Consider the following 24062-nt stretch of genomic DNA (forward strand, 5'->3'; position numbering starts at 1 on the left):
CTGCAGTGAGTTTAGCTCCACCCTTTTGGTACCCTTTGCTGCGCTAGGTACCCCAACGGAAGGGTATTTTGGTACCATTCACAACTTCTGACGATGGAAATGGACATAATTTCGCACTGTACTGAACCGTACCGCTCGGTGGAAACGAGCCATTCATTTTTTTTATTTGATGTACTAATATAACTAAAACTAAAATTGAAATAAAATGAATATAGAGATATTTTAAAACAACAAAAACTAATAAAAATGATAAAAACACAACAAAATAAACTACATTTAAAATGAAAACAGAAAATATATATAAACTAAAAAATCATAAATAAAATATTTTCTCGATACTAAAATAACACTGGTGTCTGTAAACAAGTAAGTGGCTGTTCAGTAGAAAACATTGGACACGTTCTTGCACTCAGTTGTCAGTCTCTGTGCACACGTCTATTTTCATAAAGGCTCGTTCATACAATGATAACTATATCAATAACAATAAAGATATTGTCAGAACAATTTTTTCCAGTGGATGAGCGATTAAAAATATAGACAGCCAATCAGAATCCATTCGACTTTTAAGAGCTTGAGCATTTAGAGTGGCAGATGCTGAAACAGCAGCATGTGCTTCTAATAAACAGAGCGATATTGTACGTTGCTGTGGATGCTTATATAATTATTATATTTATATTTATCTTTATAGTTATTGTTCTTTGTGTGAACAAGCCTTTACAGGATATGAGACTACACAGACTGCTTCTTTTGTTGTGTTTTGTCTGTTCGGTGTTCAACGTGTGGCTTTCCATGTTGTTTTTTCAACTTAAGCTCAATAAGCATTATCACAAAATGACACTGCTACCGCAAACTATCCAAGTCTCACTTGGACGCATGCTTTCAGTTTTACAGCTGCCTGTCAGGTCTTTAATAAGTTGTTTTCTCTCGATAGTTTTTCTGCGCTGTGTAAGTGTTTTCTGAGAGGTAGCTGGTATAAATGAGTGTTAGTTCGGCTGGTTCACGCTTCCTCCTTCTCCCTCTATTATTCTTGCAGCACATAAACACACAAAAATACGTGTGCGGTGCCACCATCAAACCTGTGCACATAATCATGACCTTGGTTGACACTGATTACTTCTGCAGACAGGAAATTTTATGAAAGGGAATATTCCAGGTTTGGCAGAACTTAAAGTCCACTTGAAATCGAAATGGACCTTATTTATTTCCTTACACGTTCGGTACACATCCCTGGTCCTATTGTGCATGATTCATTGTGCAGGTTATTTCAAAGTATAAAATGTTTGTCTTCGTAATCTTTCAACAGGTTGTAGTAACTTCCTCCAACTCTGAAAAAGCAGGCTTTCTCATGGCTCCAAAACAGAGGTTATAACCAAAGATTTTAGAGAATAAAGGCTGGAATACACTACATTTATCCTGATTTACAGTAGTTGGTTCATTGAAAGTCTGGTAGTGTGTGATCCTCAGTCGTTTTATGTGTGATGGCCTGATTTTCCTCTGTAACCATTTAGAAAAGTCGGCTACAACCCTAATCAAACCCATCTGAAGCACGCAATCAAGCTCCTCAACATTGCTTGAAAATACACAGGCAGGTGTGCTGAAGCAGGTTGGAAATAAACTTTGCAGGACAGTGGGTCTCCAGGAGCAGGGTTGAAGACCTCTGCTATATAGCATTGTAAAATCTGTTCAGATTTTAAAAGTTGTGAAGTATATTCCAGCCTTAAAGTTAAAAGTTTTAAGTCTTCCATCGAAAATTCTGAGCACCAATTCTTTGTCCCTCTTAATGTCTATGGTGTTTTTTCTCATAAAATTTCACGTTTCACAGAAACCCATTCCATTTTGGAAGCAAAATGGATTATGGTGGCTGTTTTGTGCTGATTGCATCAGGAACACTAAAAAAGAGACAAAATACTGTTTACATGGAGCATTTATAGAGATAATACTGGATATTCGTAACTAGAAGTTCATCCACGGCTCATATTACACATTTTGTACTGAGTACTTTATGTACTGTATTGTTCAAAAGTTTTGGATTGGCAATATTTTTTAATGTTTTTAAAAGGCATCTCTTATGCTCACCGAGGCTGCATTTTTTTTTTAAAATTAAAAAATACAATAAAAAAGTGAAATGTTATTACAATTTAAAAGTACTGTTTGCTGTCTGAATATGTAGTAAAATGTAATTTATTCCTGTTATCAAAACTGAATTTTCAGCATCATTAATCCAGTCTTTCACATGATCCTTTAGAAATCATTCTATTATGCTCAAGAAACATTTCTTATTGTTATCAATGTTGAAAATAGTTTCTTTTTTTTTGTGGAAACTGTGATGCATTTTCTTTAATGGATAGAAAGTTCAAAAGAACAGCATCTATTTGAAATAGTTTTTCTTTGTAACATTATAAATGTAGCTATTTACTGTCAATTTTGATCAATTTAAGGAGTCCTTGCTAAATAAAAATATATAGTTCTTAAAAACAAAAAAGAATGTCAGTGAATTAAGCTATTTTGCAGGACCTATAAACCCTCCGTAATGCCTTGCATCATAGACTTCAAATGTAAATCTGTTACTGTAAACATAGATGCATGGATGCTGTCAATACACCTCAGGTTGCACTGAACCCAGAGCATTTCTTTAAGACATTTCCCATCATCTCCTCCGCTGGGTCGCACTGATGACATCTGCTTCTCACGCTGGCAAGACTAGCGATCTTAATGAAATGAAAAGAGAAGCTTCCAAAAATACTTTAGTAATGAGGTTCTTTGAAATGTGACACCGGGTGACCAAATCCTATTTTTCTCATTCGTGATGGACACATTCGATTCATGTTGACATCGTTTAGTGCCACGGAAAACCGAAATAATCAGGTAAACAAACAAAAAAGTTTGATTAGCGCTTCCAGCATCCTTTCAGCATTAAACGCAACCTCCCTAGTCACTATGAGGGGCGTTTGTTTCTTATTTCTCCGTTTCTAGCGTTCCCCATTTCCACGGCCTTTGTTATGCAAATTCGCTCTCACACATGAGTGTGAGTAGGTGTTGCTAAGAGTTTCTTTGTGCTGTAGAGTTAAAACTGGCAGAGGTGGTTTCTCTGCAGAATTATTTAGCATATAGATAATAAGATCTCATTGTCATAAGAACCATCTCAGTGGCTGTAAAAGTTTTAGCACATTGTACATCATCTTTGGCAGCTCTCAGTAGAGCTTTTGTTCTTCTCAAAACAAATCTGAATTGAAGATTTGGTTCAGGCCTAGTGTCTGCCATTTGAATCAGCACTTTTGACTGTGATATTGCTTTCTTAGGCATACAATGGCCAAGACGCTTGCTTTGAGCGCCGGGTTAAAAATGTAACACTGATTGCTTTTTCAATTAATCAGAGAGATTGCTGAATCATGTCTCATTAGCTGACGGTTTGTGGATGTAAGGTGACTCTTGTGACTGCAAAATCATTGCAAAGAACTATTTATCATTGTCTACGTAGTGTTTTAAGTTTGATTTTGCTCTGAGATTGGCTTGTTTTTTTTGGTGATCTGATAGAAAAGAAATAGTGCTACTTTTCAATGCATTTACAATGAAGGGGATCAAAGGATGTATAAGCTATACACTAACTTTCAAGAATATTGTTTACTGGCCATGAAACCATGGCCATATTTTTTCCTTTTGTTCAAAAGATTGGGGTCAATAAGATTATCTATTTTATTTATTTTTTTAAAATAAATTAATACTTTTATTTAGCAAGGATGCAATAAATTGATCAATAGTGGAAGGTAAGACATTTATGATGATACAACTGATTCCTATCTCAAAAAATTCTATTCATTAAAAAAAAGAAAAGAAAACATGAAAACTCAATGATTTCTGAAGGATCATGTGACACTAAAGACTGGAGTTATGATGCTAAAAATTTAGCTTCGCATCACAGGAATTAATTCCATATAAAATATATTCACATAGAAAACTGTTTTTTTTTTTTTTTTTAAATTCTAATAACATTTCACAATATTACTGTTTTTTTTACTGTATTTTTATCAAATAAATGAAGGCTTGGTAAACAATAGGGAATTCTTACAAAAACATAAAAAAAATCTTACCAACCCCAAACATTATATTTATTTCTGGAACAACATTATATTTATATTAACAAATTATAACCTTTCCACTAAGAAGACTAAAAAGTCTTTAGATAATGTGCAAGTTGCGTCAGTTTTCTTTAGTGTCTGATTAGTATGCCTTTCACTGAAATTTTTGTAATTTTTTTTTTTTTTAGAGTTTCTAATAAGTGATTATGATGCCAATTTGCACTTGTGAAATGCTTGTTTGGACGCTAGATTTCAGCAATTAACTGAAGAAATATGAAGCCCTTTTGGGATCATTGTAGCACCAGTTTATAGTTGAAGGTGAATTTGTCATTTCTGTGCCAGTAGTGTAGCCAAAATTACACACACTCACACACTCACACACACACACACACACACACACACACACACACACACACACACACACACACACACACACACACAAACAAACAAGACCCATATGTCACACATAATATCACACAAAATATCCATATGATGAGTTTTCATATGACATTACATGTACCAACCATGCATGTCAGCAATACACATTATTATTTATACACTCTAAAAAATGCTGGGTTAAAAACAACCCAACTTGGGATCTTTGGCATCCCAGCGCTGGGTAAATATTGGACAGAACACATGCTGGGTTATTTTGACCCAGCTGGTTGGGTTAATGTTTTTTCCCACCATGCTGGGTTGTTTAATATATTGTTTAAAAATTATTATATTGCTGGCTTAAAATGGACTGAAAATTAAAAAATCAAACACAGAATTACTACAGGCAACAGCAATAATCAAAAGATGAACATTTATTATTAAGCAAGAACACCCATGGACAAAATATAAGACAAATTGAATTCAGCATAGTTTACAATATTACATACAACAAGCTGAACCCAGCGTTTGGGTTAAAAAAAAATAACCCAGCATTTTTTAGAGTGTATATGCAGCTTTATTAAAACAACAGATATATATATAAAAAAAAAAAAAAAAAAAAAAAAAAAACTATATGTTTCTAGTTACATTTATTGATGAGGTTTTGAATGGATGTGCATGTACATGACATATGTCCGGAAAAGTGTTAAAAATAAGTAAAAATATACATTTGTATGAGCTAGATAAGTGTTATTATATGAAATTGTTCCAATTTCTAATAGGTTTCATTTATGTTTTGCTTCATTTAACAATATATTTCATATATGGAAATTTAATGTGTACATATATTAAATTGAAGTATGGGATTGGTCAAACAAACAGGCATTCCCAACCCAAAGTCTATGCTAAAATGGGATACGAGTGAGCGTAAAACATTGTTTCTCTTATAGCAGCTGTGCAGAGTTTAGTTCCAACCCTGTTCAACCCAAGTTTTTGAAGTCTTTTATTTTTAAGAGTGCAGAAACAGTCTGTTTTGGTCCCCGATGTAGTTTAGAAATATACAAGCAATAACAACAAAAGCAGAGTCTTACTAATGCACATGATTTGCCACTTCACTGAACTCTAAGCATGGCGTCTTTACCGCGGCGTGGGGTGTTTCTCGTTCTTTTCCCCTGCTGTCTTTCTCTTTCTCTCCTGTCTCGCTTCACTTCGGCGTCTCTCTAAATATATCTCGCTGTGTCTACCTTTCTCCCCGTCTCTCTGCTTGCACAGTCTTGTCCAATAAAGTTAGCCATGCTTCACCAATCCAATCTGACACACTTTTACATAACAATTCTATCTGCAGCATGCGCCCTCCCTTCGCAGACGCAATTCAAAGCTTTCTCCATGAATGAGTGACTGTAATGCAGTATTAACTGAACATTTTAACACTGAATATTAGAGGTGTTTGGTGAATAGCATCTATTGAAAGTGAAATGCACTCCTGTCTTTGTGAACACCGGTGTGGATGCATCAATGCCAACCTCAATGAGGACTCAAACTTCTTCTCTTCGGACGTCTTTTTGGCTCTTTTCCCTCATCACATAGACATATAGTATTGATTAGAGCTGGCCGGCAGAGATTCTGAAACAGCTTCATTGATTGTAATGGGAGCGATTCAGTTTTGGCATAGTCTTGCTCACATGGTGGAAATGGTGGCTTGTACGCAAAACGGATTCATTTGAATCTTCTGATCTTTCAATACGATCTCATTAGTAAGCGTATACATTAGTACATAAAGTGTGATTGTAGTGCACATGCATTTTTATATATTCATTACTAATGTTTTGACAGCTTTTAAAACATGTTTATGTTCATACAATACTTAATTGAATTGGATTTTAATATATTTAATAAATGAGATTAAATAAAGGTGTTCAATGCAATATTATAATATTATATATATATATAAACAGTATGGCATTTACATTTTTACTATAGTAAAATTAATTTACTATAAAATTCATTTATAGTAAAATGTGAATGTTGAAATGGTGTAAAATGTAAAAAAATATTTAGTAAATATTTGTTTCTAAAGCTATGAATACATCAATTCTCAGTGCGCCCATATAGTTCATTTGTGTGTATATATACTGCATGCTTTTTATATATTTTTCTTGTATTTTATGTAGTAAAATCTGTAGAAATATTTGAATAATATAAATATAATAATAAGCTTTGTTTCTAAAGCTTTAAACACGTGATTTTTCATTTTGTGTGTGTGTGTGCATATTATACTATTTTATGTATTTTTCTTAGATTTTATGTAGTAAAATCTGTAGAAATATTTTAATAATATAAATATAAAGATTTGTTTCTAAAGCTATGAAAATGTAAATATTTTTCATTTTGTGTGTGTATTTTTCTGTAGAAACTGTAGAACTGTAGAAATATACTAAATATATGAATAAAATAAATATAAGATTTCATAAGGATTTGTTTCTAAAGCAGTAAATACGTCAATATTTTGTGTGTATGTGTGTGTATATTTTCAGTGCAGCTCTGCACTTTGCAATATTTAGTCTGCCATGTGAGGAAAAACTGAATTTTTTTTTTTGGGAACTGTTTTTCTAAGGAAGGAAATTTAGCTACAGCTTAATGTGAGAGGCTACACGATTATTGAGCATTACTGGCTCAAGGAGCTCAGGGGACGCTTGTGAAGTCTTTAATATCAGTGATATGTCTGAGTTATGATTCATTTAGATGCTACCCAGCCCAGTTGCGTATGAAGCGTGATATGCACGTGGAAGACTCTCGGCGGGGTTGAGGGGGGTCAGCGTTCCTGCCACTAGGACACACTGAGCATTAAGAAATGCTGGATTCATTAAACTGTCACTGTAAATCTCTGTCCACACTGACTGAGAGAGAGAGAGAGAGTGAGAGAAGGAGAGATGGGAGGAATATGTGAGCAGAAAGGAAAGCATAGGGAGTGCTGGAGGAAAGAGAGTGAGATTGTACAAAAGGATGAAATCTGTGATGGAAAGCAACATCAATTATGCAGATGAAAGACAGAAAAGGAGACAGTGAGTGATCTGATCTGCCCCCGTTTTTCTATCACTAAATGACCTTCAGTTCTTATTTTCATCTCTAGTTTAGCCTTCATAAATTCTGCTGCTTAGTTAATGTTAATGTATTCTTTTTTGGTAACTAATTTATCAGTTGCTACCATATAAACGCTTCACTGTTATCTTTTATTTTGTTTTATTGCTATTAAATTTTTTATCATTCCAAAATCGCTGTATTTTGCAATTTGCAAGCAGCATTTAATTAGCAAATATTTTAATTGTAAGTAATAATAATTTTATTTTTTTATTTTTATTTTATTTTAAATTCATTTATTTTATGTAACAGTTTTTTTGCTTTACGCTTGTGGTGCAGAAAGTTAGTGATGACATTTTTAACATTACTTGTTCAAAGCAACATGAAAATTATGGAGATAAAAGACAGAAAAGGAGAGACCTGGTTTGCCCCCGTTTTTCTATCGACAAACTAACCTTCAGTTCTTATTTTTTTTTATCTTTATTTTATCCTTCATAACTGCTGCTGTTTAATTAATGTTTATTCCTTTTTGGTAAATTCATTGATTACTAAAATACTGTTATCATCTGTTATTTTGTTTTATCAGTATTAATTAATTAAATCATTTAATTAATCAAGAAGCTGTATTCTAACAAAATTTGCAAGTAGTGATAGCTGTTTTTGCTCTGTACTTACATTGCAGAAATTTTGTGGACATTTTTAATATTACTTATTCTGACAAAATAAATATTCAGTTTGCAAGCAGCATTTTTTTAAATTTGCAAAAATTTAATAGCTAATAATAATAATAATAATACTGTTTTATTCTATATTCTATATTATTATTATATTACTTATTTAATTATTTATTTTATATAGCAGGTAATAATAATTGTTATTTATTTTTTTACATTCATTTATTTTATGTAACAGTTTTTTTGCTCTATGCTTGTGATTTGGAAATTTAGTGAAATTTTTAATATGACTTGTTCCCATAGTTTGTATTATTGTTATTTTTCCCTATTTCACTTATCAGTACCACTTACTGAGGCTCATATTTTGGGTTAGCTGGTTTCAGAACCTTTACGCTTTTAAAGTGCTTAACTTTACAATTTGGTAATAATGTGGAGAGGTGTGCTGTTACTTTTGTCTTCTGTTTAATTTGGATTCTTTTCACCTTTTATCATTGTTCACGGCTTACAAATATGAATGCGCAGTGTTATCATGCCACCAAAGCACATGGAATTGAAACTGTATTGAAAAGGCAACCGAATGCAGTGGCACAGTGTCTTTCTCCACAAGAGACCGGATAGAATAGAAGGCGATCAGACGCTACAAAAACAAACAGTCAAATCTTTACAAGACCTCAAGGATGCCGCAGAATCAGCCTGAGACAGCAGCTCTTTCTGTCAGGTTATGATCTGATGCTCGGCTCCAAACACCAGCAGCCGGTGGCTCATGTTCTCCCTCACCTAATAATCTGGAATTATCAGCACAGCAGAATAAGTACATAAGGGAGTCCGAGCATCAGTGCTTATGACGCTAATGAGGGAACAAGATGCACAGGTGCATCATATATCATAAACGCTGATGAAAAAGTTATTTTTTCATTAGTACTTTAGAGACAAGGTGCTTTAGAGAGTTTGCAGCGTGCCCACGCAGTGTAGGTGGGCTCAATGGGTTGACAACATTGTTCGTTTAAAAGAACAACACCACTTTGTTGCAGTCGTGTGTGGTGGACCAAAGCCCCTTCTTTGCATGATTTTTTTTTTTCAGACGTAAATTCATGTTATGTTTGTATTCAATGTTTACATGGTTTCCAGATTAAATGCCTATGGAACACCATTTACCTTACACTTAGCATTATTATAATGTTATATTATATACGAAATGTGACTGTATTAAACACTACACAGCATTTAGCACAGCTAAAGGTGACATTTATTATGAGTTTTTGTTAATATTGTTTTAATAGTTCGCTTATGTTTTTATTCTCAGATGAAAATAAATGTAGAATATAAAAACTTCCATTTAATAGAGGCATCAGAATCAGTATTGATATTGGTGAGACTGGTCCTCATTTATAGTGCCATTAAACAAATACTTAAAGGAGACCTATAAATGCCCATTTTTACAATATGTAATATAAGTCTCAGGTGTCCCCAGAATGTGTCTGTGAAATTGCAGCTCAAAATACCCAACAGATCATTTACTATATTATTTAGAAAATTGAGTGGAAGCAGAAACAGGCTGTTTTCCGAGCGCACAGAAAGTGGCTGTTACATGGCATGTGAGTACTAAACTTAAGTTCTCTTTCATGTCTTATTGCGCTTAAACTGTCAAATACACACAAGTTTATGTTAAAAACACACGAGTTACCAAAAAAATTTGTCATGTCTGTGAAGGTAAACAGCTGGGAAAGAAATTGCATGTTTATATTAGATCTGTGTGGCAGCAGCGTAATATACAGTAAATAAATCAATAAATCCACTGCTCTCTTGTCTCTTCCGAGGCTGAGATTCTAAATAGTGTTCTGTGCTCTTCAGTGCAGCCAAACACAGAACAGTTAGCATGCTTTGCTTTGTAATCAACTTTCTCCATGGCGTTAGAACTGGTACACCGATGTTGCTTGTGAAAACACAATAGCGACACTGTGGTTGGAAACTTGCAGATTAAGGGTGTCATGCACTCATTATTTTTGAGGGGGCACGAGTCAGAGGGATGGGGTCATCATGTGACACACAGCAGCCACAACAGCACTTATGTTTTATTTATTTTTTGCTTTTTATTCGAAACATTCCCAAACGCATTAACTATATCATGAAATATCTTGATTCTCACCTTTATAGATTGTTAGTTGATCTAGTGGGCGATCAAAGTAACCTAATAATGTAATCTATTAAATATGGGTGTCATGCCATAACATATTTTAATACGACTGACTTTATATTTAATGTGAATTTAACATTGAAAGTTAATGTGAATAAAAACATTGTAAGTTAGGCTACTAATCATAACACTTTCATTGTACAGAAAGAGAGCAAAGAACATTTCAACTGACAGTCTAGAGTTCAAGCACTCTCAAAAACTCCCATTAAAATCATTGAAGCTGTTTAGGAAATTATTATCTTACAGATTTGTTCACACATTTGCACTTTGTTGTTTCTGACGAGAGAATTCGCCAGAAAGAGGTATTCAGCCAGCCAGCTAGTGAAGAAAGCACCGGCATTTTAGCGATGACTCACCTGAATGCCTCTGATTGGCCATTGCATTCATAAGCTCAACAGCATCGTGTGTGATTGGTTATAATGCGCAGCGTGTCTGTATCTGGCTCAGCGCCAGCCAGCGAACGCAGATTTGAATTTAGCAGCTTATGATATGATGCATTGAACGTTCTAATCACACCGGTGTTATTGTATTAAATATAGAAAATATGAATCGGCTATTTTTTGTCTTTTGGAAGCTGCATTCAAAATCCACTTGGCTCAAAAATCTGAGGGGGCACGTGCTTGTTTTTCACAAGCTTGTCTTACCAAAAAAACAAACAAAAAAAATTACTTGGTTGTTCTTTTCATGTTTTCTGGGTTGGTAGATGCACCAGGGACCTGATTATCACATTTAAACAGAAAAAAAATCTGATTTTCATGATATGTCATGTTTAAATACTGTATGTTGCTACTACAGTACATTAATTTGAATATTTATTGTGAAAATATATTTATTATTATAATAAATAATTATAATTCATAATTACAATTATGGTTATGTATGATTAATTGTGATTAATTACAGAAAAATGTCATGCACTTAGTTATTATTTGATTGATTGACATCATATATGAAAGCATGTTTCCTCCATGGAATGAAAAAGGTAATTCCAACTTAGTTTCTCGCAGTTCTCAGAATTTTTTTTTTTAAAACTGTAAGGAATCAAATCTTCTGAAAACACTTTACGTTTATTCGAGTGGAGAGGCCGCTAAAAAACCAACAATTTTTAGGTTAATTACACTTTTTTGCAATTGCATTTTGTGAGTTGTTTACTTCATAATTAGTCCATTGATAATAAGTCCATTCATTTGCACCAGTTTGCTGAGTAGTTGCAAACTTTATATCTGGGTTTTGTCCCATTGACAGTCATACTAATACAGTTGCCTGTATTTCACTATTATTGCAATACATTTGTTTCATTTTCACACTGATTGTTTTATTTGTGGATGCCCTCCTAAGAGAAAACATTCTTGCTTCGTTGATGCCGTATGGCGAGACATTCGATAGCGGAGGCCGTTCTGAACGGCAGCGTTTCCTGCTTCGTCGCGGGTGCTCTGTTGATTCACATCACATCCAGAGGCCTCGGCGTGTCACGGCCAATCACATCAATGCCGTGATGCGCCAAGGGATGAGGATGAGGATGAGGAGGAGGTTGTGGTAGATGAACACAAGCGCCCGAAGGCTGCAGCTCTCCTCCTCCCAAACCCCTGTCGAGCATCACAGTAATCATCAGTAATCCTAATAATCAAGCCTTCGCCGTGACCAACGGGGGTGTTGCCATGAAAAAGATGTTTCCTGCGGAAAAAAGCAGGTAAATAAATATATAAATTAAGAGAGAAGTACCTAAATTAAGAAGACAGACCTCCCCAGGCGTCCTTTCCCGAAATAAATGTGCAGTGTAGCTTACTATTTCCCGAGACATGGCTAGATTCGGCGACCTACTCTGAGACAGCCGTGTCAAGATCGCTCCACTGTCTCGCTTCTTTCTTAATAAAGCTGTCCGAGAGCATTTGGCTTTACGTAGAGAGACAGCGACATATGCTGTCTCAACTCTCACATACTTAGGGCTGACATCGCATTCGAAATATCATTCGAAATGTACCCATGTAGATCTGACGGTTTGTGACAGAACAGCAATTCGGACGGGATTGGTTTTCTAAATGACGTTTGGATTACAGTTATTAACACAGGATGTCATTTCATGTACTGATTGGGTGGGAATTGGGATCTTTGTAGTTAGAATTAAGATGAGAGCATATATTGCCAGGATTTAGATGTTATGGAATGTCATATAGAAATATGAGGTCATGAGTCATTACACTGCCATTCAAAAGTTTGGGGTCCGTAAGACTTTTTCTAATGCTCGCCAAGAATGCATTAATTTGTTGAAAAATGTGCTAAAAACAGTAATATTGTGAAATATTATTACAATTTTAAATAACAGCTTTCTATTGTAATATGTTCCATTGTAATTTATTCCTGTGATGCAAAGCTGAATTTTCAGCATCATTACTCCAGTCTTCAGTGTCACATGATCCTTCAGAAATCATTGCTGCTCAAGAAACATTTCTGTGTATTCTCAATGTTGAAATCAGCCTTATATTTTTGTGGAAACCATGATGCTTTAGCAGGATTTGATGAACAGAAAGTTCATTCAACAGCATTTATTTGAAATAAAAACCATTATAAATGTCTTCACAGTCACCTTTGATGAATTTAATGCATCCTTGCTAAATAAAAGTAGCAGTTTCTTTAAAACAAACAAAAAAGTAACTGACTGACCTCAACCTATTATTCTGCCCAAAAAATTGACAAAATGGTCTAAATCCATTATAAAAATGCACAAGGCAGTGTACCAATAAATTTAGTTCCAAGTATTCGATGAAGGTCAAAATAAATGAGGAGAGGCATTGTGAAAAGAACTAAATATTATACCAACAATCATTTCTATCCAAACAGGATTGGTTTTCTCAGAGGAATCTGAAAACAGAAGGTAATTTGTAAGACGTTTTAGTTGTTGTATGAGAAAAACTTACATTACAAAGTACTGTACGTCTGTGAAACATGAGTTTACGTGGCATCCTCAGAGAAAACTAGTCAAGGAGAGCTTTTATGCAGACGCTTGCAGATCGACTTGTTAGTCAAAAGTGGCGTTGCTCTGATTTTCCCTCTTTTTGTGCTTTACGAATGAACCATGACCTACTGCAAACTTTACGTTCCCAATTGACCGCAGTCCCGTGATTACACCTGCCCTCTGAGTTTTAATTCCGAATTCCACACTTCCTCTCAAAACAGGCTAAAACAACCAAGTGTTTCCTAATTAAATGTTCCGGTTATGCAAATGATTCATCCAATTTAGGGCTTCATTAAATAATTGACTTCTCTTCAGGGGAACAACTTCCAGACTTGCAGGATAATTGAGGGCAGTTCCAGGAGAGCAAAGGGACAGAGAGTAATCCATTCTGCTCTTCGTTTCAGCAGCTTTATTATGTCCAGAGTTTCAGCGTTACTGTAATCTTTCTCATTTCTCATCTCTGAAGGAATTCCACTGGCCTAAATTAGGAATTCGAAATGAAAAACAATTAATATTATCAAGTGCCTGAGCTTGGTTGTAATTTCGTCCTTAATTGACCTTGCGTGTGGCCAAAGCTGGCAGCGATTAATGTCTCCAGGTGTGCGGCTCAGCAAAGCTGTCACAAAGCATGTGAGTAAAGGCTACGAATACATATTCAAATGTATTCATAACTTATTTACACAGAGTGAGCACATTATAAATGCTAATACACCCACATGAAACACTGCCTCATTTTTTTGCGGTTGCAGTGAACAACTACTAAATGGTTTTGATGGAAATGTAAAGCTTACTGTGTATTGTAATGCGACTAAACTAAATGCATAACAGCAAGTATTATTTACTCGACATGCAAAAGAACATTTCTCAATCCGGCATCTGCGCCAGGATGAATCACACATGGGAGCATTTGAACTTCCACAGGGGCCACGAATCCGCCACTGGCATTGAACTGAACGTAACATTTCATCATTTGCAGAAGCAAAACAGAACTACATACAACAGAGGGCAGCGGCTAAAGATGGTAACACCTCCTTTACAGAGTTCAGTCGAGACAGAAGACTTGTTTTGCTATTGACTTTTATAAACCAGATTGTTTTGAATTGTTTTTGTATGAGCTGCATTCAAAAATAAACTAAAACTGAAATAAAAATTATTATGGACTACATAGACATAAAAAAATAAAATGTCAAAACAACAAAATTATTAGATTTGAATTAAAATTAAAATAGAAAATATTAAATTAATAAAATAAAAAATTAATAAAAACATCTCGGTTACGTATGTAACCCTCGTTCCCTGAAGGAGGGAACGGAGACGTAACGTCAAGTGACTGACGTAAATGGGATCTCGCCCGATAGCCCAATCACCTTCGAGTGTTAACAAAACAAGCCAATGACAGTTGACGTGCGTGTTTCACCACGTGCACCCCGCCCCGCAGCGCAGGTATAAAAGGAGAGCGTGTGCAAACGCACATCAGTTTTTCGCTGAGGAGCCGAGACTGTGTGGCCCGGCCATACAGCGGTGGTACAGCAACTGTGGCGATGGGATGTTACATCTCCGTTCCCACCTTCAGGGAACGAGGGTTACATACGTAACTGAGACGTTCCCTTTCAGTCAGTCACGTTCAACGTAATGTCATCCCTATGAAAACGCCACTATTGCTGACCCCCTCCAGTGCCCTGTGGAAGCCGGCAAGTCCCCCCACACCAGTTGGGACGGAAGATAGGACAGGGCTTAGGCAGAGATGACAGCCACTGCTGTTGCGTACAGTGGGTATGGATAACACTGGGAAAGGGTACCCAAGTAGGGGAACGCTACGGAAGCCACATCCTGTATAAAGGAGGTACCATGTGGAGATTACACATATGGACTGGCCTAGGGCAGTACTACGTATGGAAGTCTCTGAGGTAGACTCAGCCAGCCTGGGGTGAGATCACTACACAGCAGAGATGGCAGAAGGTCTCTGCCAGGGAAAGACACGGGCTCACCGTGAGGGGAGCCGTACCGTGGAAAAATACACATGTGGGATCACCCAAATGGAATCACTACACACGGGCACCTAGCCCAGCACAAGGGCTGACTTTGGGCAAACACACGTGTGCTGGACCTGGCGTCTGGCGCTCCGCCACGTCTGACTGCCGAGGGTGCGGGAGGAACTTCAACAGGGTTCGCCAAGGGGAACTGAACTGAGAAGCAGTAAAAGCGCACGTATCATGTGCACGTAAAAGCGCAAGTACATGCTTGTCATATAGCAACGATTTGAAGCGGCTCAGAGCAAGCCATACTGCTAGCAACTCGAGGCAGATGATATGCCACTTCAGTCGGGGCCCTGTCCAGAGCCCCGCAGCTGCATGCCCGTTGCACATGGCACCCCAGCCCATGGCAGAGGCATCTGTTGATACAACAATATGTCTGGACACTTGCACTAGGGGCACTCCTGCCCGAAGAAAAGCAAGATCCGACCACGGGCTGAAGGTCTGATGGCAGGACGGGGTGACTGAGACTCAGTACGTGCCGCGTCGCCATATAAATAAAAACTAAAATAGTGTATCATTAATACTGCAATAAAAATATGAAAAAAGTAAATAGTACAAGAATTAACACCTGCACTTTTCTATGTTAAGTTTTTGCTCTTTTTTACAACCATAAACAACCGACAGTTGTGGAATGTATTGCTTTGAGGGGGTAATTGTTTAGTCCAGTTGTTCATATCAATAAAAGCAACTATTTATTGAACATTATTGTCTTTTTTGTGTTGTCAGTGCTGTTATTTTAGAAAAGAAATAATGATATAAGGAGCCACTGTGTTCTTCATTAAAACATAAGAATGCACAGCATGTTTTGGTTTATTGCTTTAATGAGTAACAAGTCTAAAGCCCAAACCATACTCTAAGAAAGTATGTGAATACAGATGCTTCTAGCTACGTAAGTGCGATTTCATGCATCGTTGCATTTCAAAATGTGTTGCATTCTCTGCAAGGGGTGCTAGAGCGGGTATTCGCATAAAAAGTCTTATTTTATCATCATTTTTCTCTTTCAGAGTAACTACTATCATGGTGGAGCTGGAGCACCAGTCTGAGGAGAATCATGCTAAGCAAGTTAGATCTGGTTTAGAGTCATATTTGTGGACGTGCAATCGCCCACTTGAGTTTTGAAGTTTAGTACTGCAGGATTAATGCAAAGTGTTGACTGCATTGATCAAGCATTTGCATCTCAGTTCACAAAATCGTGTAAGATTTATTCAAATTAATTGTACTAAATACTGTACATTTTGTAGGTGCTTGTGTTAGCTCTATCTTATGGGAACATAATCTCATGATTTATTTACAGATTTATTTCTTCTATTTTAGACTGTTAAACTTTTTAATTAGGGTTGCAGACACTAGTTTTAAGATTAATTACACATTTAAAAGCATTCAATTTAACGAAGTTAATGCATTCACCTAATTTGACATTGCAACTACTGTTCTTTTATTCTTTTCTGTCTGTTCTGTACAAGCTCCCAATTATCGAGCTGTATTACTTTACAATTGCTAAGCTGTACCAACCTAGATTGATCTTTGGGCTACATGGAGATAACAGGTTAATAATGGAGCACGTCTGGCCTTTTGTCTGGGGCTCCAGCGGTGGTTCAATATGAAGAGCTGCAGTGAGAGATTTCAAGAGGAACTCGTAGTTTAGCTGAGTGAGAGGCAATCAATGAGGGCTTGATTACCTACATAAAACTAGAGATGTGAGGTGGTAGCATGTGCTTTTGTCTGTGAACCTCTGTGCTTAAGGACCTGTTAGCAGTATCTGAAAGTAAATATGAGGGACTTGTAAGATCGGAATGAACATTGAATGTGTGTTTTGGCATGCAAATAGGCTTCTTGAGGTTCTGCGTTCATTTATTATGTTCAGAATGGCATACTACATTTTCTATCTCTGTAGTAAGTAGTATGTATGCACAGTCTACAAATGCTCTATACTGAATGACCAGCTGCTTTTGCCAAAATATCTAGTATTCAGCACTGCATTGTGCTTAATTTGACCTTCATTTCAGTGTGAAGAATGAACCCAAAGTTATATAATTCACAATTTTTTATATCTTCTTTCTTGACACATTATTTGATTTGAACTACTAAGTAAACATGAAAAATGAAAACTCTTATTTACAAGAACTCACATGCAGTGTTTATGAGGTCATGTGACAAAAGTAGTTAAAAAAATTGGAATATGAGTCATTCATGTTCTGTGATACATTTCGTAGCCTTTTAGATCTATGCTTGTATATATGTAAACATTTTTTAAATTATTTATCTTTATTATTTACACAATGACAAGAAAATGAACAAGATGTAAGTAAAGAAAACTGAACTAATATGATATCCATATTTAAAAATTGTTTAAATCGGTTTAATATTTATACAGTAGATTAAGACATAGCCTACTGTTTATTATAGTGACTTAAAGGTAGGGTAGGTGATTTGAAAGCATAAGATCCCACCCTCCTTGCAGATCACTCTCCAAAGCCCCGCCGCCTCCAAAACACATGGCAGACCAGAGGCTAACCAGCAACATGATGAGAGGGTTGAATGCAACGCTGTCAGATTACCTCATGTCTCATTGACCAGTGAGAAAATATTATAGTACATAGCGCATAGTATTACAATAATAACGCCTTCCATACTCGCTCAGTCTGCAATAGCGTAATGCAACGCACTGATGACATACCGTCTGCATGAACATGGTGTGCAGAGGTATACAAATACATACGTTGACAGACAGATGAACTTTCCAAACATGGTCATAGGGTAATTAGCATACTCTTTTGCTACATACAAGATATCATAGTGGAGAGCTGTGACATGTAGTTTTGTTGAGTTAGATACTCTGTGCTATGATTCAGTCTGACCGGTTCCCCATCTGATAAGAAAGTTACACTGAGCAAAGGCTTGTACCACAAGACACGTACACAGACATTTAACATCCTCTCATGACTTAGCGGACTATGATTGTCTGATCACAGACAGAATCCAGTGCCTGGTAAGAGTGACAGTGTGATAGAGTGTGTTCAGAATTCCCTGTGGCGATCAGCCATCATGCTTGTGCCTCCATGTGCCAGGGGGGTTGCTTAAAGACAAGCCAAGTTAATTAGCGTTGTCAGTCTCTACCCCTGAATATCTCTTAGCCTGCCCCTTCTGAGACACTGCTGAGTTAAACACCAGCCCCAAAGCTACAGACAAGTTAAAAGTACTCTCAGTGTCTGTCTCTGTCATACATTTGACCCTAAACTATTCTTATTTCGTAGACTGCCTCACCAAGAAATGGAAGGAGATCAAAGACTTGATTATTGGAGAGAACTCATGAAATCTTAGCTTGAGGCAGTTTTATACTTGAGGAATCCTATTTAGATGCTTATGTATGTTCTCATGTATGTTTTTATGTTAAAAGCAACTTTTGCGTATGTGTTTGTCAAAGTAAAACATGATTCAGAAATAAAACACATTACTGAACTTACTGTCTTTTTTTCTGTTTCCACTTTGCTCAGATGTTCCAGTTCTGTTCCTGTCTCAAGAAAATGATGAGGTGAACAACACAAGCAAAAGAAACTCAAGGACAAATGTGAGAGATAAAAGTCAGCTTGAAGAGATGCATTGCCTAGTCCTGGACTGTCAGGATATGCTACACCAGAGAGGACTGTGCACACAAGCTTTGAGTTGGAAAGTAGGGCATTAAAGGTGTCGGGACATCCTCTCACTGGTCAGCCTGAAAACTGTATCCTATTAACATTTTATTTGCCTTGATATTTTTAGGACAAGCATGGTTACAACTGCTGCAGACATACACGGTGAGAGTTATGTGACGTGAGATTTTGCTCTTGGCTATGAAACCATGATGCAGACTTCTGGGACATACTCGCAAGCCTACCCTGCCAAAGTTTCATGTTCTTCAGGACTTACGCAAAGAGAGTATCAACAAGGTTGCTCATTGAGTGTTTAAGTGCTCCTGTGGACTAATGGGGCTGAAGCTCAGGATACACCCAGTCCCTCTTTTGCATATGAAGACACTTGCTTATAAAGACTCTACGTGCCAAAACCAGAACCTACTCTGACAGCATTACCACAAAGACTTACACAGAAACCCTCAGTCATGTGACCTGAGGAAAGGACCAGTCACATGCTCTGCTGCCGTCGGCTGGTCTGTTTTATTTTAATTTTTTTGTTACCGCAGCATTTATCATGTTCAGATTTGCCAAATGTCAAATATACTGTGTGCTATAACTGAATTTTTTATCTAATTAATTGTTCATTCACATCTGACTTGTCAAAGCAGACAAAAAACCCACACAGTCAAATTTTTATTAACATCTATGGTCCATAAACTACTCTTGGATAACATGGTGAGCAAAGAGCCCAACCATTTGCCAACTGTTCACAGCCACAGCAATGGCAACCCAGACAAAACACCCACCACCGTGACTGTGCGCTCAGTGCTCCTCAACCGGAACTCTCCAGATATTGAAAGCAGACTTAAGCGGAGACGAAATCGCACACAGCAGGTACGCTTTAAAGATTTGGAGGATGATGATAAGTCTAAGGATAAAAATGAGAAGACGAGGAGTAAGAGCCCAACAGAGGTTCCAAACTGGCAGAAAGAGTTGACAAACGGGCCCTCGCTGGTGGGGGCAGTCCGTGGGGACATGGAAAAAACAATTGGAGCAGTGACAGCATTTTTGAAGAGAGCGCCACCGCACCCACTTACCCCTGGGCCTACCAGACGCTGCTGGGTCCCAACGCATCCATGTTCGCTCACACTGCCGCTGCCAACTCAGCCATGCAGGAGTACAGCCATCCAAACCTCACCCAGTTTGCAGAAGCCTCCCTCGCTCTCTGCCACGCAAACTCGCAGTCACAGCCTGGGGGGAGCATGGGATGACGGAGACTCCTCCGATGAGCTGACCGCACAGGTCTACGTTCCACCTTGTAGATCACAGAAGAGCTCTGTCCAGCATTGTACCCCTGCTGAGCAATCAAGGTGTCAGAAAACTGAGGACAATCAAACTGCCTCTGTGGGTACATCAACACAACTCCAGCCATGTTCTGCTGCGCCACAGAAACAGTCTAGAAGGAGAGGTAGGAGGAAATCTTTAAACAGAGCAGCAAGTGATCCTGGGAAACCTGAGCCTCCTTGTACTTCTCCAACTAAAACTGTGCACAGAAGCCACCAACAGTCTAACCAACTCAAGAAGCTTCCATCCAAAATTTTGGCACACAGAACTTCATCAGATATCGTGCCTCCGCAGCGTTCCCCCACACCCAACACAGTTCGTAATACACCATGTGGTGTCTCTTCCACACAGACTGAAGCAAGCAGTGATTCAAAAATCCAAACTGTCCCAGATAACACAACCTCTGAGGTAGACCCTGCATCTTGTCCATCTCACACTGCACCACCTCCATCAACCACATGTCCCAAAGAAACATCACAATGTTTCCCACCGCAGGCTGCTGCGGAGAACATCAGTTTGACCCCCACTGTACCAGAGCCTTTGTGCACTACTACAGCACAAGTCATATCCACTGTCACCACATCCTCAACCCATGGGCAATCATGCATGTCTCCTATTGAGTCTACAGGGCGTTGTTGCACACCTGATATTCAGAATATGGCAAATTGTAAGACTCCCCCAGTACCCGAGTCCCAATGCATTCCAGATTCACATACAGATCCCACAACTCCTGCTCAATCCATGCCTTGTTTCCAGATGTTGGAGGAAACCATTCCATGCTCCAACATGGCTGGCTCCAAGGCAGCGTCCTGTTCTCAAGGAGCACCTGCAGTTGCCTCTATGTTCAATTCCACACAGCCATGCCAGAAGACTCCAACACAACCCATGGCATGTGTTAACACCTCAAATCAACCTGTGTACTCTGTGATATCTCCAACACAACCTGTAACTCCAATTCAGTCTGTGCCAAGATGTATGAGTCCTAAACAGAATGAGCCATTGGGTAGGACCCCTACCCTTCCTGTACAGACTCCTATATCAGTCACACACACCCCAGCACCCGTTCAGCCTTCATCATCTTGTAAAATTCCAGTGCAGTCTATACCATACTGTGTCAAAGACAAACCAGCAACCTTTGGCTCTCCCACTCAACCTATGGCACATCATAAGTTTCCTACACAAACCCTCCCTCACAATTTGATGTCATTTTCTCCCGAGCAGTCCTGTGCCACTACTCCACACCCTGCTTCACACTTTAAGGGCCCCGTTGCAGTTACGGCACAAGCCATTCCTGTTGCAAAAACTGCAGTACATTGCATTTTGGATCAACAGAATGTGGCAACCCATGTGACTCCTTCCATGCCAATTCTGATTTGTAGCCCTTCCACACAACCTGCGGCAGGTAAACTTTCTGTCCAAGCATTGCCACACTGCAACGCTAGTATGCAAAATGCAGTGTCTTGCAGTAATCCCTCTCAAATCGTGCAACACTTTAAGATGCCTACTCAAACAGTATCGCACTCGAAATCATTTCCACAAAACATGTCACCTGTTCTCTGTCCACGCGAGGTAATGATGTACACTAATAAACCCCAGGAAACTGTGCTTCCCTCTGCTAATTTCAGGCATTCTTTACCTCCTTACGCCTGCCCTCCACAGACTACTCTGCTGTACTCTAACGCTGGGGTAAGCCCCTCCCCTCCTCAGGCCTTCTGCTGCACTCAGGACAGACGAGACAGGAGAGAGTTCATGCTTCCTCCCCCACCACCACCTCCTCCTCCGTACACCCCCCGGAAAGAGGGTTCTTCTACTCCTGGACAGCCCCGTAAGCCTCCTGTCCCCAAAGCTGAGAGCAACAGTGCTGAAAAGGACAGAGTGAAAACTGGGTTAGTGAAGCCAAATGCTGAAGCAGGAACTCACCATCAGGCGGGTGAAACCCCACCTCCTATCCCTCCCAAAACTAAGGCAAGAGCTACGGTGAGGCCCACCTGTTTAAGTGGCCGACGGGCGATCGTCGGCCCAGAATCCCAGGCCAGTGCAAACCACTTGCCTCCTGCTGGGGGGACAAACCCTCAGGCCCCCCTTGGACCAGCGGAGGGCCAAGCGGACACTCTGCGGCAGGTGCAGGAGCTACTGGGGGGGCTTATGTCTGGGGCTAAGTGTAAGCTGGACCTGGCAAAGGCAAAAGAGAAACTGTTTGGCCCAAACGGCCCTCTGTACGACATTGGGGCTCTGCAGTCTCAGCTGCACAGCCTGGAAGGGGTGTTGGAGACCAGCCAGAACACCATCAAGGTTTTACTGGACGTCATTCAGGATCTGGAGAAGAAGGAGGCAGAGCGAGATGGGTGAGTAAGCGAGTGAGTCAAGGAATAACGTGGTAAGAAGAGAAACTGTGAATTTCAAAGCATATTTTGTTGGTAAACTCAAATGGGTAACAGCGGTGATTCTCTTCTTTTTTTGTGGTTGGTACAGAGGAAATGAGTGAGACATAAACAGCAGGAAATTGTTCCAACCCTCTGCTTTTGCCTATAATCCTATGTTGATTGTCATTAACATGTTCCAGCAGTGATAGCTGTGATGCTTTTTAAACTGCCCTCCCATCTGTCCACTCATCAAGTTCATCACTGAGGGATATGATTGTTTTCATAAGAAAGGCCTCTCAGCGTGTCTTCTTGCTGAGAGACTTTTCAGATTTCTGTAGACTAGAGAATGTGCCAACACATTTTACTTTGAAAAGTCTCAAGTTGGATGTGTGAAGACACATTCAATGATTCAAAGTGTTTGCCATATTCTGAGAGATGCTGCTTTGAGAGACATCAGAGATGTATTACTTTTTATTCAAAAAATAAAAATGTTCAATGAACTTAAATTAAGAAAGCATCGTCTGTCAACAAATAATTTAAGCATTTTCAAGATTTTATTTTTTATTATTTTTATTCTAGTCCTCTAGTTCAAATACATTAACATACTTACTGAAATAACACTCAAGACTTACTGATGTAAAAGTTACTTGTGCACAATGCTCTTAATATTAAGCCTAAAGTGTGTTTTAATGTCACTATTGATGAGGATTTTATGATCTTTGAATATTATTGGTCTTTAAATGCAAGATATTTAAAATGTACCTAAAGTATACTTGCAATAGTTCCACTTTAGCACAATCCAATATACTTTAGTATATCTTTAGTTGAACTTCAGCACTACTTCTGCACAATTAAAGTGCATTCAGCACAAAATTAGTTGTTCCAGTTTAACAGACTTCAAGTATACCAGTTTAGTATACTAAAAGTACAGGCAGGGTATTTTTATTAAGTACATAAATATGTACATGTATTTGTATTATACATAGCATGAAATAAATGTATATCAAATACATTTTAGTATATTTATTTTTCACTAGGTTCTAAAATAGAATATGACAAACACTATTCATTTCGCTGTCTGAGTGCTACATAATACTATTACACGTTCTCACCATACATTGGCTACCGATAAACTACTGTACGTGGATCAGTGTATGTATATAGGTACAAGTTTTTCAACATTAATTTTTGTACTTAAGTTTACAAAAAAAAAACATATCAATGCAGTCCTAACACAAATGTATCAAGTAAATTAGCATTTTACAAATTTAAATTTATTGCACGAAGAATTGTGTTGCATTAATTAATTTGAATTAACTAAACCGAACAAGCTATATAAATACACTTCTTTGTGTGCC

At 38.0% G+C, this 24062-nt stretch overlaps 1 protein-coding gene across 12 annotated transcripts in view; it reads left to right on the plus strand.

The window, feature by feature from the left end:
- Window positions 1-24062, plus strand: part of LOC131541514 (mucin-2) — a 118759-nt gene that overhangs the window by 19029 nt on the left and 75668 nt on the right. For 9 of the 12 annotated variants that reach the window (XR_009271527.1, XR_009271526.1, XR_009271528.1 and 6 more), the window contains one exon: window positions 18881-22686. Coding sequence is in view for 9 of the 12 variants with exons in the window: in XM_058777284.1 (XP_058633267.1) it covers window positions 19703-22686 (2984 nt within the window). In the remaining 3 variants the exon portion in view is untranslated. Of the gene's footprint in view, window positions 1-18880; window positions 22699-22813; window positions 23060-24062 lie in introns of those variants that run through there. The other 3 variants (XM_058777288.1, XM_058777290.1, XM_058777291.1) reach the window with 3 other exon arrangements.

Source organism: Onychostoma macrolepis, chromosome 05 (assembly GCF_012432095.1).
Source record: "Onychostoma macrolepis isolate SWU-2019 chromosome 05, ASM1243209v1, whole genome shotgun sequence".
In the NCBI taxonomy this organism is placed as follows: domain Eukaryota; kingdom Metazoa; phylum Chordata; class Actinopteri; order Cypriniformes; family Cyprinidae; genus Onychostoma; species Onychostoma macrolepis.